A 20,512-nucleotide genomic window follows, 5' to 3' on the forward strand; every position below is an offset into this window, starting at 1 on the left:
TTGGATGCCAATTTAAAAGAAAACTATTATCCTCATTGCTTGTCACATATACATAAAATTTTGCATAAATTCTACTTCATTCATAAAGATGTGGCTGTGTGGAATGCTCTGCCCTAGAGGGCAGTGGAGGTCCAGTCTCTGGATTCATTTAAGAAAGAGTTGGATAGAGCTCTCAAGGATTGTGGAATCAAGGGTTATGGAGATAAGGCAGGAACAGGATACTGATTAAGGATGATCAGCCATGATCATATTGAATGGTGGTGCAGACTCGAAGGGCAGAATGGTCTACTCCTGCACCTATTGTCTATGTGTTATTCATACCTCATTATGTTAAGCACGACAGAGAACCCTGTTATCATAAATGAAGAATTTGGTTTTAAGTAAAAGGGTTTTACTCTTTGAAAACAATCCCCTCCCCCCACCAACATTACAAGAGTCATTGGGTAATTCATGGGGGCTGTCTTGACCACATTTGTAATTTGACGTCCTCTACAGTTTTCTAACCACAGTTTGTCTTTTAACTCATTTGCCACATACATAGGACACACACATACACATTTTTATATACATACTACTGTTAAATTACCCTAGTCTTAAACATCATGTCAGAGGCATAGCAAAACTCCACTGAAAGCAAAGTTTTACAAAATTGATCATATTTCAAGATTTTATTCAAAATGTTACAAATTTGATAACAATTGTAAATACAGTGAATGATTAATGTGCCAGTTTGAAAGACAATATCCAAGTAGGCAACAGTAACTGCATATCGAAAGATATTTTATTTAAATGTTGATCTGCTTAACTCACATTTTTTTAAAAATGTTTGAAATGTAAGTTTGCAGCATTATATAAATTGAAGCAATAGCAGTTGTTTGTTGAAACTCAAATACAGGTACTATGGATTAAATTTCCAGATTTGAATTAAACATTTTCCTCAATTTCAGTATTATTCAAAACATATGTTGCAATCTGAAGATGTCTACACAAACAAGCGGTTCAATAAAAAAAAATACATCCTTCCAAAGGTGTAGCATTTATAAAGGAGAAAGGTATACAGATAACATACATCTATAAAATGATAAAATCCCAAAATGTATACATATTCACATGAAGGAAATTACGACTGAAAACCTGACATTACTTCAAAGACTTAGAGTTTAAAACATGAATACTGCACAAAGTAACATTTCTAGAATAGATGCCATTTACGGCTATCGCTTTTTAAAGTGCACCACCTAATTATAAAGCTGCCTTAAGTATTAAATGCTTCACATTACTCAAAATAAGCGGTTGCAACATTTCCTATAAGGCAACTTCATTTGCTGCAGAACACCATATTTGTTTTAACTAATAATTGATTGCACTCACAATGAACTACTCCCAAGTATATAGGTTTTGAATTAGGATTCCTAGACGAGGAGCTGATGGAACATCCGTAGTGTTACTATGCCTAGGGTCAACACAAAAAGGTTTCCTCAGTCAGCTTAATTACCCCTTTAAACAAAATTTTGTTGGCGGCTCTTCAACACAGGAGTAAAGGTCAGCAGAACCCATAACTAAATATTCACACAACTTGAAGCCTCAGTGATTCCATTTTCCCTGATGCTTACTCAAAGAACACCTGCAAGAACATTAATTATCATAATATTGGAATAAGACAGTTTTCATCACAAGTATATACGTAGATGTGTCTCATTTGTTAAAGCAGCATTATTGCACATAATTACAATGTAAACATTACAAAACAAATCTTGGTAACAATTTACTGTTCTGGTCAATGCTCAGTAAACATTTATTGTTATAGTGTTAAAAAGGTTTCTTAGAAGGAAAAAGCATATAGCACCACTTCATGTGAACACAGACTATTACTGCAATAAGGTTATTCACCATGCAGCAGCATATTCTAGCTCACCTTGATGATGCTTTCATTTCCCGTCCAGTTAAGTACACTTTCCAACAAGGATTGCTGGATAATAAATGAATGACAGTAACCTTGCTCATGCACACAAAGCAAACTTCCAGTCTTCTAATTTATAAGACACAATGGAGAATGCCAATATCCATTAAGCTGGCTTGAAAAGTTATATTTATAATTATATTTTACAATAGTTTTTTTTTTCAAATGCAGCTATGTCATTTTCCTTTACAAAAAAGTGTGTTTATAAATACTGCATCAATTAGCACTTGTATACAATTCCTAAACTATCATGTCAGTTTGGTCCTGAAATAAGCATCACTGCATTCATCTATGCAGGTTGATTCCCATTTTTGTAGTCATGTAAATTTGCAAATAAAAATGAATTAACTTTCCTCTCACAGGGAAGCTTCGAGACCAATCATATTTGGCATTAGGGGTACAAAATCAACCACAAAAAACGTACTGCATTTATAATTAAAGACACCGCTCTTGTGAAAAATTACAACTCAAATGTAGGCAGATACCTCGGTCTCAATTTTTGATCGGGATACATATGAATTGTTTGAACAGGTATGAAAGATATCACTGCACAGAAAAATCGCAAAGAAATGAAGCTTCTGCAATCTACATTAGTTAAATTAGCTATTTTCTGTAATGATTAAGCCAAATCACCATATTGCATTCATTTCAAACATTAATGCAAACTTGCAGAATTTACAGCTTTGTAAAGCAACTGGACACAATGCATGTCTATTTATGCTTAGTTACACCCTTCTTCTGCAATCTTCTCATCTCAGGAGTGCAAATTTGGAATAACTTGTGGGAGGAGGATGCCATTCAGCACCTCACTTTAAGTGACTTTTCCCAAATCAGGAAACCCCACTGAGTAAGTCAGGAGGTTCCTGGAAAATGGTGGGCAATACAACTAACCATAATGGCTTTACTTAATCTCCATGCAGGAACATTTCTCTCCTGGACAAGAGAGAGAATCCTTCCAGGATTTTTTTGTTCTATCATACAATAGCCAATTGTAGCATCTCAAGAGCTGTCAGAATTTATCACACAGTAGGAATCCAGGGCCTTTGGGATACAAAAATTACATCTTGAAATTATTTTTAAAATTTAGCCTAAGTAACAAATTTATTTCTAGGTTAAGCATTTTTATCATAAAACCTGTCCAATTACTTCGGTATCCTTCTTCTCAAACCATTTAATACCATGATGTGAACATTAAGTAACAAGAAAAGATTTCCTTCTATAAACCACAAATTCTTTCACACTCAGGTCATACTTTCCCCTCCCGAATATCAAAAGAAACTGCCTTAAAATAGTATGACTGCATACTTTACTGTTGCAAAGGAAACAAAACTAATAGGATCTATCCAATTGTGTACATTTTATCAGCTGAATATATTTGGGGACAAAGGTTAAGACATTATCTAGAATTCTACCATTCATATACCTACAGGCATAGCATTACAAAGAATAAAACCCTTCTTATTGCCAATTTATACCATACTAATTCCACAAATGCGGTATGTACACACTAATGAAGAACACCAAAAAAGGTCCCTAAAGATTTCTGATCAGCAGATATTTTCTGAGATGGGCTGCCCATTTCCAATGGGTGTAATTAAGGGCATTCACATCATTAAAATCCTGTTAAGTTGAATCAGTTTTAATTAGATTATTTCTTATTTTTGAAAATCAGGTGAGGAATTAGAACATTATTAGAAATTTACAGGGAAAAGGAATGCAACTATGAGGCACGAAGTTAGAGATGACAAGAGGGAGACAGCAGTGAATGCAGAATTTTTTTTAAAACCAATTATGTTGACCATCTGTCCCAATATATTGATTCAAAGTTCAAAGAAGAAAATTTAATTAATATGATTTGGTCATTGCTAGTTTATCTTTGAATTCCCATTTATAACACGTTGTAAAAATATAACAAAAGACATTTGAAAAAATCCATCATACACTCATCGATGCAAATGTCAATTTCATACTTGGTTTTCATTCAGAAATATCCATCACTCCTCAATCTGTTCTTGATGGAGGTGTTTTATTTCTCCCCTGCTAGGGTACAAAAGATTCATTGTTATAGAAGACAACAGGGAAGACATTCAGTTTCATTATAACTGGCAATTAAACAGAATATTGCTCAACACTGAAATGCTCATTCCATTTGAAAACATTTTCATTAAACATCAAACTAGAAGGACAACAATATAAAATATTTAGAATCAGTCACCATCTTGCTTCAATATTACTATTTTTAGTCCCTTTTCATTTTCTTTGAACAGGAATCAGACCCAAAGCTTCCATCTGGTTTTAAGAAAGCTAACTGGCTGGGGATAGCAGGGTATACATGAAAACCTTTTATTGGATAATGAACACTGCAAGATCAGGGATGTGGAAGACTTTCTAGTTCTAATACCAAACTGTATTTGAATAAAATGATCCAAACTTCTATCCAAAACTCAGACTGACTACCTGACCAGCAGGCAAGGGGGGGCATTTGGCAGGACGATGCCACAGCGATGGACCTCTAGGAATGGAGCCAGAGGTTAGTGTGTGGAGGGGGTATACTCACATCAGAATAAGAGGGGTGAATGGCATTTTCTTTCGATGAGGTCTGGGGGCGAGGAGGGATGGTGAAACTGTGCATTGACAGAAAGCCATCACAATTGCCATGGTAGTTTAACCAACAGCCCTACTGTCCTCAGTAAAATAAAAGAACTGATCATTGACTTCAGGAAGAAAGAAGGAGGACACACCCCAACTACATCAACAAGCAGAAGCGAAGAGGGTTAAGAACATCAGGTTCCTAGCAGTGACAATAACCGACAATCTGTCCTGGACCTCCCACATAGATGAGACAGTCAAGAAACTACACCACCATAAGGACTCTCACCAGTTTTACAGATGCACCATCGAAAGCATATTACCTGAGTGCATAATAGCCTGGTACAGTAACTTCTCTGCCCAGGACTAAGAAACTTTAGAAGGCTGTGTGCACAGCCCAGACCATCACGGAAGCCAAACTCCCATCCATGGATCCCATTTAAACTTCTCGGAAAGGCTGCTAACATCATCAAAGACCCCTCCCACCCCATTGCTGTTTAAAATGGTCTAGCAAGCCACTCAAATCAAGAGCAATTAGCATGGACAACAAATCCTTCTTCACTGTCCACTACACCAGCAATTTTGGTGACATCTGCAAGTTCACTTACCATAGCTCCTACATTCACATCCAAATCATTTATATGAATTACAAAAAGCAGTGGACCCAGCATTCTTGCGGAACACCACCGGTCACAGGTCTCCAGTCCAAAAAGCAATCCTTCACCAACACTCGGTCACCTACCAGAGCCAATTTTGTATCTAAATAGTAGTTCTCCTGCCTTACATGGGATATAACCTTGTTACTCTTCATATCCATAAGTAACTTGAAGCTTAAGGAGTTATGGTTACTGTCCCAGAAATGCTCCTCCAGTAAAACACTAATCACCTAGCTGGGCTCATTCCCCAGTATCAGGTCTAGCCCTTCCCTAATTGGGCTATTTACACACCTAACAAATTCGCCCTCATCCAAGCCCCTGCAGTAAGAAATTTCTAGTCAATATAGGTGAAGTTAAAATCACCTATCACACCAACCTTATGTTTTACACTTATCCATGATCCATCCATACAGCTGTTCCTCGATCTCCCACTGGCTGTTTGGAGGCCCGTAGTACAATCCTCAAATGATTGCACTCTTCCTATTCCTCTTTCATGCCTGAAACATCTAAATCTCAGAACATTAAGCTGTCAGACTTGTCTATCTCTCAACCAAGTCTCTGTAATAACTAAAACACCATAATTATATGTACTAAATTCAACTGCCTTAGCTGTCATACTTCTCATGTTAAAACAAATAAACTTCAGAGCACCAATCCCATGGTGTTTAGTAACCTCTCCTAGTCTATTCTTCGCCTTAGTTCTACTGGCCTTAGTCTCAGACTCCTCGGTCATTTCACTTGCTGACCTACTGCTCTGGTCCCTGCTCCCCTTCCACTTTAGTCTAAGCCCTCCCAACGTGGCACTTGCAAACCTCCCCTCCAGTTTAGGTGCAACCTGGCTGTCTTATAAAGGTCCCTCCTGTCCCAGGAGACATTTCAATTACCTGCATACCTGAAGCCCTTCCTCGTACACCTGTTCTTTACCATATATGTAACTGTACTATCTTCCTGTTCCTTGCCTCACTGGCACATGGAATACTTTCAAGATTACAATCCTAGAGAGGCTCTAGTTGTCAACTTCATACCCAACTCCATTTGCAGGACCTCATCGCTCTTTCTGCCCATGTTGTTCCTACCAATATGGATCACAACCTCCAGCTGCTCACCCTCCTTCAGGAAATTCTGTTCCCATTCAGACATCCTTGACCCTGCCAGACCCCGAGAATCACTTGCGGCCACAGAAATGTCTATCTGTGCCCTTGACTATGGAGTCCCGTATCACTATTGCTCTCCAACACTACCTCTCCCTGCTGTACAACAGTGCCAATCGTGGTGTCAATGACCTGGCTGCTGCTTTCCCCTGAGGTCATCACCCCCCTCCCCCAAAAAAAAACTGTGAACCTGTCTGAGAGGGTAATGCACTGTCTGCCTGTTTGATGCACAGTGCTAGCAGTGTGGCCTGTATATGTGATGCATTGCAGCAACCCATCAAGTCTCCTTCAACAGAACCTTCCAAACTTGCAATCTCCACCATCTAAAAGAATAAAGGCAGAGGACACCAAAGGAACACCACCACCTCTTGCAAGTTGCCTTCTTTGCCATACACCATCCCGATTTGGAATGCACCAAAATTCCTTCACTGGGTCAAGGTCCTGGCATGCCCTTCTTAATAGTATTGTGTGTACACAAATGGACTGTACTGAATCTAACCTGGTGGCTCACCAGCATGTTAAATTGCAGACAGAGTTAAGAAATGCTGGCCTAACCAGAGATGTCTACAGGCCATGAAAGAATGCTGTAACATTTTCAATAAGTCATAATTAATCTTCGTATAAATGAGTAAATTACTTGAGATATGAAGCATAGAACCAGACCATATACAATCCACACAAGATAAGGTGTTTGTTTTCTGGGATTTTCAAGATTTTTGAGTGAGTTAGGAGTGTTAGCCATGGCTCGAGTAACATTGTTATCTCAGATCGGACACGAATAGGTTCAAGTTCCAAACCAGGAACTTGATTAGCTAATAAGATACATTTTATCAATTAAACTCAAATTCTAAAATTTTACAACACATTGATTGAGATGGGAGAGAAACAGCTATTGGGACCTAAACCCCAACCCTGGATGCAAGCCCTCAACCACTCCTCTCTTCAACAAGACAGAAACAAAAGAGGAGGCATTCAACCAAACATGAAAGTGGAGATATCTCTTGGCACATAAAAGGATAAATTAATCAAAATAATGAACACAATTCCATAATTTTAAATTTCTAGAAGTATGAGAAAATATCTTACCAAATCACAAACTCACTGCAAATCCTTAGTTTCCTGCAAAGTTTCCTGAAAAGATGATATTATAGAAGGATTTAAAGTGAATGTACTCCTGAAAACAAGAATTTAGCAATGCAACTAAAGAGATTACTTACAAAAATGCAAAACCTTTTTTTCAAACAAGCGACTTGAAAATATTTTCAGATTTTGATAATCCTCAGTAGGATCAAACTTACTGCCTTGTTCCTGGCGGATAAAGGGTCACAGACCTGAAACGCTGATCAGAATTCTGCCCTTGAAACAATGGGCCCAAAATGCAGCGCAATCAAAGCAGAAGGTTTGCTGAGGGCAAATGGTTCTTGCAACCTTACATCCATTAAAGTGCCTGAATTGTAGGTCCCCCTTACCACTGCACCCACTGGACAGCTTTCACACAGAACAAAATCTGTTTATTTCAACCTTTACCACCAACTCCCCTGCAATCCTCAGGGACCAGGTTCAATTCACACTGTTAAGCAACTCTTCTATTCACAGAAACCGGTGGTGGAACAATTAATATTGGGGACCATTAGGAAGCCTACATTAGTTTGGTGCAGATTTCTCAAAAGATAGTGAGTGAAGCTGGAGGGGATTAGAGAAAGGAGCAACAGCATGGAAAGGTTTGCAACCAAGGATTACAACTTTAACATCAAGTAGCTTGATAGGAGCCAGTGTAAGTCAGTGAGCACATGGTTGCTATATGAATATGACCTAAGGCAAGTTAAGGAAAGGACTGCTGAACTTTGAATGACCTTAAATTTATAAAGGCCACAATTCACAAGAGCATCAGAATTTCAAACTTAAGATGTAATAAAGACACAAATAAGAGTTTCTGCAGCTGAAACAAAGGTAGAATAGGTGGTTCCTTAAAAGTTGGATATAAAACTGATGACTGACGACCGAAAAGCACAAAATTTACGTGAAACTCAGGAATGGTTCTATTTTCTTATTGGGCAGGAAACAATTGGTGTCTTCAGTGAATTGTTTCACTCACCTCTTTTGCATCCAATTTTCCTGGTGGGTTTGGAACTTCTTGGTTGTCTGTATTTGCCTCATTACACATATCATCTGGAGGTTCAGCAATCAACACCTTTTGATGATTAGAATGAGATTTAGGATCAACATGTGTAACACGAAACCTAGGAAGACAAACCAGTGAGAACAGGTCATCTACACAAGCATTATACAAATAATGCTGGATTAATATTTACATCTTAGTTCATCTCTCTTTCCACCAAGACATTAATTGCTCAATATACATAACTCTCTCAAAAGAAATCTCACATTTCGTTCACTGTTCCCCTCTTGAATAGTGCCTCCTGAAGCTGAGAGAGTTTAAACAACTAAAATTTAGAACTTGTCACAACAGAGAACTCTCATGTTGTAACAGTGCTCAGCTTGCCAGAATAGAAACGTATTTTAAGATGATAGAGATAGAAACAGGCCACCACCCCCCACCCATCCCCACCCCCAACAAACTCATTTCAGCCATGATCTCAGTGAATAGTGATCTTAGACAATAAGACCATAAGAAATAGGAACAGCAATTGGCCATTTCGCCCCTCAAATCTGCTCCACTATTCAATAGGTCATGGCTAATCTTTTATGAGGTATCTTTTCAAAGACTTTCTGGAAGCCAAAATACAACACATCTCCAAGTTTTCCTCTATCCATACTGGTTCAAATTTCTTCAAAAATCTCTTTAAAAAATCAGTCAGATACAACTTCCCTTTTATGGAGCCATGCTGACTCTGCTTGATTAGACTACTGTTTTCCAAATATCCTTCATTCCAAATCTAAGAATTGATTCCAACATTTTTCTGACAATAAATGGGAGACTAAATTGGCCTGTAGTCTAAACATGTAGACTCAATACGGACATTTACTATAAACTGATCGACTCCCACAGCTACCTAGACTACACCTCCTCCCACCCTGCCCCCTATAAAAATGCCAACCCAAATACCCAATTCCTTCGTCTCCGCTGCATCTGCTCCCAGGAGGACCAGTTCCAATACCAAACAACCCAGATGGCCTCCTTCTTCAAAGACTGCAATTTCCCCCCAGAAGTGATCGACGATGCTCTCCACCGCATCTCCTCCACTTCCCGCTCCTCCGCCCTTGAGCCCTGCCCCTCCAATCACCACCAGGACAGAACCCCACTGGTCCTCACCTACCACCCCATTAACCTCCATATATCATATCATCCGTCGTCATTTCCGCCATCTCCAAACAGACCCCACCACCAGGGATATATTTCCCTCCCCTCCCCTATCAGCGTTCTGAAAAGACCACTCCCTTCGTGACTCCCTCGTCAGGTCCATACCCCCAACCAACCCAACCTCCACTCCCGGCACCTTCCCCTGCAACCACAAGAAATGCAAAACTTGCGCCCACACCTCCCCCCCAACCCTTACTTCCCTCCAAGGCCCCAAAGGAATCCTTCCATATCCGCCACAAATTCACCTGCACCTCCACACACATCATTTACTGCATCCGCTGCACCTGATGTGGCCTCCTCTATATTGGGGAGACAGGCCGCCTACTTGTGGAACGTTTCAGAGAACACCTCTGGGACACCCGGACCAACGAACCCAACCACCCCATGACTCAACACTTCAACTCCCCCCTCCCACTCCACCGAGGATATGCAGGTCCTTGGACTCCTCTATCGCCAGACCATAGCAACACGACGGCTGGAGGAAGAGCGCCTCATCTTCCGCCTAGGAACCCTCCAACTGCAAGGGATGAACTCAGATTTCTCCAGTTTCCTCACTTCCCCTCCCCCCCCCCCCCACCTTGTCTCAGTCCCAACCCTCGAATTCAGCACCATCTTCCTAACCTGCAATCTTCTTCCTGACCTCTCCGCCCCCACCCCCACTCCGGCCTATCACCCTCACCTTAACCTCCTTCCACCTATCGCATTTCCAACGCATGTCCCCCAAGTCCCTCCCCCCTACCTTTTATCTTAGCCTGCTTTCCTCATTCCTGAAGAAGGGCTCATGCCCGAAACGTCTATTCTCCTGCTCCTTGGATGCTTGACCTGCTGCGCCTTTCCAGCAACACATTTTCAGCTATAGTTACCCTGCCCATAGTTAACTTCTGTATCAACACCATTTTCCTGCACTATCCCCGAATCCCTCATTAGAGCTAAATCTAGAAGAAATCTGTCAAGCTCTGCCTTGAACATATTCAATGGCTTAGCCTCCACGGCTCTCTGAGGCTAAGAATTTCAAAGATAAACTACTCAGAGTAAAGAGATTGTTCCTCGTCGGTCATAAATACCTTTCCCTTGTTATAGACTTCCCTCCAGGAGAAGCTTCCTTCCTGGATCTACTCTGGTCAAGTCCTGAAAGAATTTTGCACATTCGAACGAGATCACCTCTCAATCTTCCAAATGCCAGAGAATAAAGGCCCAGTATATTTAAGATTTCCTCATAGGATAATCCTTCTATCCTAGGAATTAGTTTGGTAAACATGTATTCAATTTCCTCCATGGCAAGTCTCTCTTTCCTGATACAAGCACACACAACACTCCAAATGTCATATCCAGTGGATATCTGGATTGCCAACAAATGTTCAATATGTATTACATGTAAGGCTACTTAATACGGGAAGAACTCACAGCATTGGGGTAGGATTAGAAGTTGGGATAAAGGAAGCATCAGCAGGATGGCAATCTGAAACTAGTGTAGTACCACAGGGGTCTGTGCTGGGACTAGAATGATTTAGAAAATACATTCATGACTTGGATGAGGCAAATGAACGTACTATCATCAAGTTTGAAAATGCAACAAAAATAGGTGGGAAGGCAAATAGTGAGGATAGGAGAAAGTGAGGACTGCAGATGCTGGAGATCAGAGCTGAAAAACGTGTTGCTGGAAAAGCGCAGGTCAGGCAGCATCCAAGGAGCAGGAGAATCGATGTTTCGGGCATAAGCCCTTCTTCAGGGTTCCTGAAGAAGGGTTTATACCCGAAACGTCGATTCTCCTGCTCCTTGGATGCTGCCTGACCTGCTGCTCAAATAGTGAGGATAACAGAGTCCATACAGGGATATAGACAGGTGAGGCAAAGCACTGGCAGATTGCATGAAATGCAAAGTAATGCATTTTTGCAGGAAGAGAAGATTATTATTTCCATAGAGAAAGACTGTAGAAAGCTGTAGCACAGAGAGATTTTGAGATCCTTATGCAGGAATCACAAGAATCATCCAAATTCAGTGGGCAATAGGAAAGGTAAATGAAATATTAGCCTTTATTTCAAAGGGAATGGAGTACAATCGGTTCTGCTATAATACAGTAGTTCCTTCTCATGCAATCCCTTGTTACAAGAGAATCGCATAATAGCGGCAGCATTTAAGTTAATGGGGCTGGAATTGTGTGTTAACCAATAAAAGTTCGCACTTTAGAAACAGTGTCCCCAATTTGTCAATCACGTTATAGCAAATGTGCATTAACAATACACGCATTACAACAGAACAACCTGTATATAAAAAAAGATTTTGCTAAAACTACACAAGGTACTAATCAGATCACTGCTGGAATGCGGTGAACAGTTTTGGGTCCCTTATCTATTGGAGGCAGAGAGATTCTCTAACTTGATTCCTGGCTGGAGTGTCAATAACAAGGACAGGTATTTAGGTCGGAGATGGGGAATAATCTCTTTACTCAGAGTGGTTTATCTTTGAAATTCTTAGCCTCAGAGTGTGTTTAGGCTAAGTTGTTAAGTATATTCAAGGGAGAGCTTGATAGATTTCTAGATTTTAACAAGGCATTCAGGGATAGTGCAGGAAAATGGTGTATGTTCTCAGGAAAGATAGAATAAAACAGAACATTAAAGCAGTACAGGCCCTTCAGCCCTCGACGTTGTGCTGACCTGTGGAACCAATCTGCAGCCTATCTTACACTATTTCACTTCCATCCATATGTTTATCCAATGACCATTTAAATGCCCTTAAAGTTGGCAAGTCAACTACTGTTGCAGGCAATGTATTCCAGGCCCCTACTGCTGAGTAAAGAAACTACCTCTGACAACTGTCCAATATCTATTACTCTTCAATTTATAGTTATGTCCCCTCATGCTAGCATCACCATCGGAGGAAAAAAGACTCTCACTGTCCACCCTATTTAACCCTCTGATTATCTTATATGTCTATATTAAGTCACCTCTCAACCTTCTTCTGTCCAACAAAACCAGCTTCAAGTCCCTCAGCCTTTCCTCATTAGACCTTCCCTCCATACCAGGCAACATCCTAGCTAGTCCCCTCTGAACCCTGTCCAAAGCTTTTCACATCCATCCTATGTGACCAGAATGGTATGTAATACTCCAAGTGCAGTTGCACCAGAGTTTTGCACAGCTGCAGCATGACCTCGTGGCTCCGAAACTCAATCCCTCTACTGTATGCCTTCTTAAAAACCTGGTCAACCTGGGTGGCAACTTTCAGGGATCTATGTACATGGACACTGAGATCTCTCTCTGCTCTTCTACACTACCAAGAATCTTACCATTAGCCCAGTACTCTTTATTCCTGTTACTCCTTCCAAAGTGAATCACCTCTCATTTTTCCGGACTAAACTCCATTTGCCATCTCTCAGCCCAGCTCTACAGCTTATCTATGTCCCTCTCTAACATGCAACATCCTTCAGCATTATCCATAATTCCGCCAACCTGAGTGTCATCCGCAAATTTACTAACATACCCTTCTACGTCCTCATCTAGGTCAATTATAAAAGTGACAAACAGCAATGGCCACAAACCAGATTCCTGCAGTCCACCACTCGTAACTGAAATTCAGGATGAATATTTCCCATCAACCACCACCCTCTGTCTTCTTTCAGCCAGCCAATTTCTGATCCAAACCGTTAAACCACCTCAATCCAGTACCTTCGTATTTTTTGCAAAAGCCGACTGTGGGGAACCTTGTCACATGCCTTACTGAAATCCATATTCACCACATGAACTGCTTCACCCTCATCCACCTGTTTGGTCACTAACTCAAAAGAACTCAGTAAGGTTTGTGAGGCACAACCTACCCTTCACAAAACAGTGTTGACTATCCCTAATCAACTTATTCCTCACTAGATGATTTATAAATCGTCTCTTAGAACCTTGTCCAACAATTGCGGACAATGAAGAAGGTCACCTTAGATTACAACAGGATCTTGATCAGATGGGCCAATGAGCTAAGAAGTGGCAGATGGAGTTTAATCCAGATAAATGTGAGGTGCTGCATTTTGGGAAAGTAAATCCTAGCAGGATGTATACACTTAATGGTAAGGTCCTAGGGAGTGTTGCTGAACAAAGAGACCTTGGAGTGCAGGTTCATAGCTCCTTGAAAGTGGAGTCACAGGTAGATAGGATAGTGAAGAAGGCGTTTGGTATGCTTTCCTTTATTGGTCAGAGTATTGAGTACAGGAGTTGGGAGGTCATGTTGCAGCTGTTCAGGACATTGGTTAGGCCACTTTTGGAATATTGTGTGCGCTTCTGGTCTCCTTCCTGTCAGAAAGATGTTGTGAAACTTGAAAGGGTTCAGAAAAGATTTACAAGGATGTTGCCAGGGTTGGAGGATTTGAGCTATGGTGAGAGGTTGAATAGGCTAGGGTTGTTTTCCCTGGAGTGGAGGAGGCTGAGGGGTGACCTTATAGAGATTTGTAAAATCACGAGAGACGCAGATAGGGTAAATAGATAAAATCTTTTCCCTGGGGTAAGGAGTCCAGCACTAGAGGGCATAGGTTTAGGGTGAGGGGGGAAAAGATATAAAAGAGACCGAAGAGGCAACTTTTTCACGCAGAGGGTGGTACGAGTATAGAATGAGTTGCCAGAGGAAGTGGTGGAGGCTAGTACATTTAAAAGGCATTTGGATGGGTATATGAATAGGAAGGGTTTGGAGGGATATGGGCCGGGTGCTGGCAGTTGGGACTAGACTAGGTTTGGATAACTGGTCAGCATGGACAAGTTGGACCGAAGGGTCTGTTTCTGTGCTGTACGTCTCTATGACTCTATAACTGAAGTAAAGCTCACTGGTCTATAATTACCAGTGTTGTCTCTACTCCCCTTCTTGAACAAGGGGGCAACATTTGCCATTCTCCAGTCTTCTGGCACTATTCCTGTAGACAATGACAACATAAAGATCAAAGCCAAAGGCTCTGCAATCTCCTCCCTGGCTTCCCAAAGAATCCTAGGATAGATCCCATCCAGCCCAGGGAACGTATCTATTTTCACACTATCCAGGATTGTTAACACTTCCTCCTTGTGAACCACAATCATATCTAGCCTGTATCTCAGTATTCGCCTCGACAACATGCCTTTTTCCGGTGTGAATACTGACGAAAAATATTCATTTAGCGCTTCCCCTATCTCCTCGAACTCCACGCACAATTTCCCATTACTATCCTTGATTGGCCCTAATCTTTCTCTCGTCATTCTTTTATTCCTGGCTTTTGGAGTAGAGTGGGTTTATACCCATTGGTGGATTAGAAGAATGAGGGGTGATTTTATTGAAACGCATCATATTTTTACAGATCTTGACAGGGTAGACACAGAAAGGTTGTACCTTCTTGTGAGAAAGTCTAGGACCAAAAGGCAGAGGTGGGCCTTTTCAGACAGAGGAGGAATTCTTTCTCTTACAGGATACTGAATCTGTAGAAGGACTCACAGACATAAAATATTAACTCTGTTTTTCTCTCAATAGATACTACTAAACCTGCTGAAATTCTCCAGCATTTTCTGTAGTTGTTTTACTCATTATTCAATCCACCATGCTCTGCACTATATTACCTCCTTTGACGAAAGGCCTATCCTGCCTCATACTACTCATTAGTAACATGTTAAATGTTTGGATTGTCATGTAAACTGTCAATTTATGAAGCATGATGTGTTATTTCAACAATAGCTTTATGAATTCGAGAATGCTTGGGTATTATGAATTCAATGCTGCAATCAAATCCTTTCAAATTTAACAATGAGAGAGAATCATGTATTTATATTGGAAGCAGTACAACAAAAGTTCACAAGATTGGTCCCTGGGATGAGGGGATTGTCAATGATAAGAGGTGGAGTAAGTTGGGTCTATTCTCTTGAGGTTAAGAATGAGACATTTACACATGCAAAACTATTAACGGGCTGGACAGGATAGACACAGAGCAGGTGCCTCTAGTTTGGGGAGTCTAGAACAAAATGACACATTTTCCTTCAAACATGGATCCCAGAATTGAACACAATACTCCAGCTCAGGCATAACCAATCTGCATAAAGGCTTAGCATAGCTTCCTTGCTTCTGTACTTCATGACTCTGCTTAGCAAGGTCAAGTCCCCATTAGTCTTGTTTTAAAGCAGCCTTAAATCAGCCTCTCCTGCTGCCTTTTCAGATTTGTGTACTACAAAATTATTCCTACAAAATTTCTCCATAATCCTCCATGTTAATTATCATGTTTTATTTTAGCACCTTGCAACTCTTGTTCATTACTTATGCACATCATATCTAATACAACTTGGATTATTTTAATGTTCATACCTCTTTAAATTGTCTCAATTATTCTGATTTATACTTTCTTAATTTTGATGGCCCTCTGTTTAAAACACTTTGTACCTCCTTCACTGTCTATTTACTTTGTTTAGCAAGCACGCTATTTAGCAGTAAAAACTGAAAGAACTGTGTATGCTGTAAATCAAAAACAGTAGTTGCAGTAAAAGCTCAGCAGTTCTGGCAGCATCTATGAAGGGAAATCATTGTTAATATTTCTGGTCTGGTGACCCTTTCTCAAAAGGTGAGGAACGGTCACCAGACAAAACGTTAATTTTGAATTCCCTTCACAGATGCTGCCAGACCTGCTGAGTTATTTCAGCACTTCTGTTTTTGTATTCCATTCAGTAGATTCATCTTTCACCCACTTATTAAAATTCTTCAGTTAGTTTCCACACATAAAATATTGAAGTAGATTTCCAACAGTGTGATGAGATCTATTACCTTATTTTAATGATCTAAAGAAGTTAAGGCTTAAAGTGTTTTAACTATTAAACCAAAAGCATAGATTGCAAACAAAAAGCTTTAGAACTCAAACTGGATATCCACCAGCCGGTTATTTGCTTACACAGGACAAATGAAATGCAAACCATTCAGTATAATTTTAGTTTTCCACAATTTATTGTACCTTCCCACAGCAAATACTGTGACCTCTCCAGCTCGACTCCTTCTGAAGTCCTTTGACCGCTTCGATTTTCGACGGCTGCAACGTGAGCATGTGCTTTTCCCTGCAATTCCACCAACAGTATGCAGATGACGTTCATGTGCAGAGTGATTTGTTAGGCTTCCAGCTGGTGATACAGGGCTGGTAGGACTGTCAGGAGTAACAGGGCTGGGAGGACCATTGGGACTGCTGGGGCTTGTAGGGCTTGATATAGAAAAACAATAGATGGAAATTAATGCTCAATGGATAAGACTGAAAATATTCACAATACTATGAATAGCAAACAAGCATCAATTAGCTTCAATAATTAACTTTAACAATTCATTTTCTAGCTATTTCAAATGTATTTAAATAACATCTTTGGAAATAATATGCTTAGTGAATTAAACAACTCTGTCAGATACTTAAGTTCAAAACTAACTTGAGTAATGGAACTAAATTGTCCTTGGTTTTCCAATTACATAAACCCTATAAGAAATCAGTTTAGTCATTTTAACATATATATACTTTGAAGATATATCCTTCAAAACAAAAGTAGCCACTTGGACAACATGAATGACTGCTGAAGAAATGAATAGTGTGGTAAGGTATTCCCTTATGAAACTTGGGATAAATATTGTTTGGACAGAGTACAGTTGACTAACAGAGTTTCTGTGGCACAGCGGGTAGCATTCCTTTGTTATGGACTAGGCCAGATCACTCAAAACATTCTTAAGCAGGCAGCCCAGACCATTACTTTGCAATTTGTTTCGGTAAGTGTCCAGTGAAAATTACCCGAAGTTAGCTAGGTTGACTACCAGGTTTTAAAACTGAAACATTTATTCACAAAATTACACAATGAAATGCAAAGAACAGAATTGAGAATCCCTAAAGAACTCAGTCTATCCAAACTCAACTTAATTATTCTGTTCCGAATATGCACAACTGTCCCAAAAGCAAACACGATTAAAAAAACAATAAAAATAGAACAAATGGTTGAAGTTAGAAGGGCAGAAAGACAGAGAGAGAGAGAGCTTTTGCAGCCTTTTCACAGCTCACTGTTGAGCTCCTAACTGGTTCTGGATTGAACTGCTCAGCTCGAGAGCTGACCACTCCCTTTTCATCATACAGGTCACTTCTAAAACATGACCACTTTGGCCTGAAGTCTCACCTGTTTACATATAAACAAAAAGGCCTCTCAATACCCTTTAACCTCTGTAACAAACCAGTCTAATTAGAACTGGAAGCTGTTTATGACCCTTCTGAAAAAAAACCAAGGACACCGTATCCTTGAGAAAAGGAACAGCTTTTAGAAAAAAAAGGGACCAGCTTTGTGACACTTTGCCTTTGTCTCAGAAGTTTTTGGTTTGACTCCCACTAATGACTGAGGAAGGTGTGTTTATAATGTGCCTAAACAGGTCAATTATAAACCTGTTTCTTTCAATATTTTTCAATCATCTTTCAATATGCCTAACTGCAGGTGGTAAGAACAGGACTCTCCTTGTTAGCCATGCTGCAGAAGGGAACAACAAATATTTTGCTGGCATAAACCTGAAGCAACACAAATGACAAAAAAGGAGAGTCAATTGTCCCCAGAGACTCTTTTGGGCAGAGCATGTGGGGAAAAATAGCAAAAGTCAGAGAGAACCTACAAGTTCCTCATCGTAAAACCATAAGAAATAGAAACAGCCCATTCAGCCCACAGTCTGGTCCACTCCTGATAAGATCCAGACTGATCCTTAACTCAACTGTCCTGCCCTTTCCACATAATCAGTGAGGGAATCGCAGGTTAAGTATTCAGCTTTAAATATATTAAGTGATCCAGCCTCAAGAGGTCCCTATACTAAAGAATTCGACATATTGGTGATTGATCGTTGTCTCTCTCTTAAATGTGCATCCGCTTATTTTGAGATTATGTCCTCTGGTCTGAAACTCTCCCACAAAAGGGAAAACAACTTTCTTGCATCTACCCTGTCAAGCCTTGTAAGCATCTTGTATGTTTCAATAAGTGAGCACCAATCCTGTCTACACACTCGTCTCATAACAGCATATACCAGATCTGCATACTCCGAATACTGAAAATTCCATCTCCCATCTTCTCAAACAAAAAAGTACTCTTCAAACCAACTTCATGATTCATCAGTAAATTCAATTTCTGTCAGAGACCAAGGAGGAAATGTGAATCTGTTGAAAGAGACGCTTTGAACTGTCAGCTATGCGAGTTCAAAGTGCTTTATACAATTATGTTACAGTTAATCTCTGAATTATTTTCATATTTGAACCCTCCAGCTCCATGTTAATATGGTAATCTTGGAAAAACACTGTTCTTTGACCCATCACTTATCCAATTATATACTAAGGTGAATACCAGCATTTGCTATATTAAAAGTATTTTCTGCTTAATGTTTTCTGCTCAATGAGAAATTCTTGCATTAATTTTTAAAGTTGAACGTGCTCATTCAGTTGGCCATTACATATAACTAGGAATTACTATTTCTAGTACTCACCCCCACAACAGAAATACCGCAACACCACTGCCAGAAGTAGTAGCAGTATAACTGATATATCCTTTAATATCTTTATTAAAGATTTTGCTTGAAGATCTGATGGCTGAATGGATTGTTTGCCCAGAGAAACAATCGTGCCCAGTGTAGGCATCTAGCAGTTTGAGCTGCCTAGTTCACACAACTAACTAAGATGTCACCATAGCATTTCCACTAGTCAGATGCCTCTCTTGGAGGTTCAGTAAAATCTATTGGTTTATTTTGAAAGGTAGCCAAAGACATGCTGGAGAATAAATTCCACAGGCGTTTTCTATAAAACACTTATTTTTGAGTTTGTTAAAAAAGAAACTGCACGCAAGCTCAAACATTTGCAGATAAAGAGAGACAAGGGAGACAGTGAAACAGAAGGAAACAAAAACAATGGAAGACAAAGCTGAATTTCCAGAAGCTAAAGAATACTAAATATGGGTACAAATTTTCCAATGTCCAGGGGAACAAAATCTGGATTTGGGTGTTGCACACTAGGACATAAAGATACAAAGATTCTAAAGCCTTAATCTAATTAGTCGGGGGTGTTCAGTTGCATAGAGAATTAGGAAATCAAAGGTAAAGGAGAAGGAAGGATGTAGGTTCGTGATGGGGCTAATTGTTACCAGAAAATAGAAGGAAGGGACAAAATGTGTGAATGTTATATTGTACCAAGGAACCATGAAAGTGCATGGAGACTCAATAACAGAACAAATTTAGAAGACTTTGTATCTTAATGCGACATGATAATCTTTATCTCTCTATTCACTTCCTCTTAAATAGTGCTATTGTATTCTAGTCTTCACGTTCCCCTCTGTATAAAAAAAACTTGCCTCCGACATCTCCTGTAAACCTTCCCCCCTTTTGCCATTCAATTAGATCATCACCGATTATCAACCTCAGAATTATTTTCTTGCACTATCTCCATACTCTTTGATGCCATTCAGGGAGACAGTAGGGATGGAAAAGATGGTGGGATAGCACGGTTGATAAGAGATGAAACGACAGTTATGAGAGACAATTGAGGCTTGGACGAAGTAGACTTCATTTGGACAGGAGGTAAAAACAAACAAGGGAAGACGACATTTATAGGAGCAGTATACAGAATTCCAAATAATAGCTACTCTGTAGGAAAGGCTACAAATTAACCAATAATAGGAGCACATAAAAAGAATAGGACAATAATTATGGGTGACGGTAATCTTAATGTTGATTGGATTAATCAAATTGGAAAGGGTAGCTACAACAACAAATTCATAGACTGCATTAGGGATAATATAGCATAACTCTATTAAAGCACTTGGAACTAGCATAACTGACAGTTCAAAGTGGATCATTGAGAGCATTACATCACGAAGCC

The 20,512-nt window shown here is 39.9% G+C and overlaps 1 protein-coding gene across 6 annotated transcripts in view; it reads right to left on the reverse strand.

The window, feature by feature from the left end:
- Window positions 1-653: 653 nt before the first annotated feature.
- Window positions 654-20,512, reverse strand: part of LOC140471282 (RELT-like protein 1) — a 96,236-nt gene continuing 76,377 nt past the window's right edge. For 5 of the 6 annotated variants that reach the window (XM_072567425.1, XM_072567427.1, XM_072567299.1 and 2 more), the window contains exons 5-8: window positions 16,607-16,846; window positions 8,452-8,596; window positions 7,443-7,487; window positions 654-4,000 (exon numbers count right to left, since the gene is read on the reverse strand). In XM_072567425.1, coding sequence (XP_072423526.1) covers window positions 7,455-7,487; window positions 8,452-8,596; window positions 16,607-16,846 — 418 coding nt within the window. In that variant the 3' untranslated portion in view covers window positions 654-4,000; window positions 7,443-7,454. The remainder of the gene's footprint in view (window positions 4,001-7,442; window positions 7,488-8,451; window positions 8,597-16,606; window positions 16,847-20,512) is intronic. The other variant, XM_072567376.1, reaches the window with a different exon arrangement.

This window comes from Chiloscyllium punctatum, chromosome 1, assembly GCF_047496795.1.
Source record: "Chiloscyllium punctatum isolate Juve2018m chromosome 1, sChiPun1.3, whole genome shotgun sequence".
NCBI classification, from domain to species: Eukaryota; Metazoa; Chordata; class Chondrichthyes; order Orectolobiformes; family Hemiscylliidae; genus Chiloscyllium; species Chiloscyllium punctatum.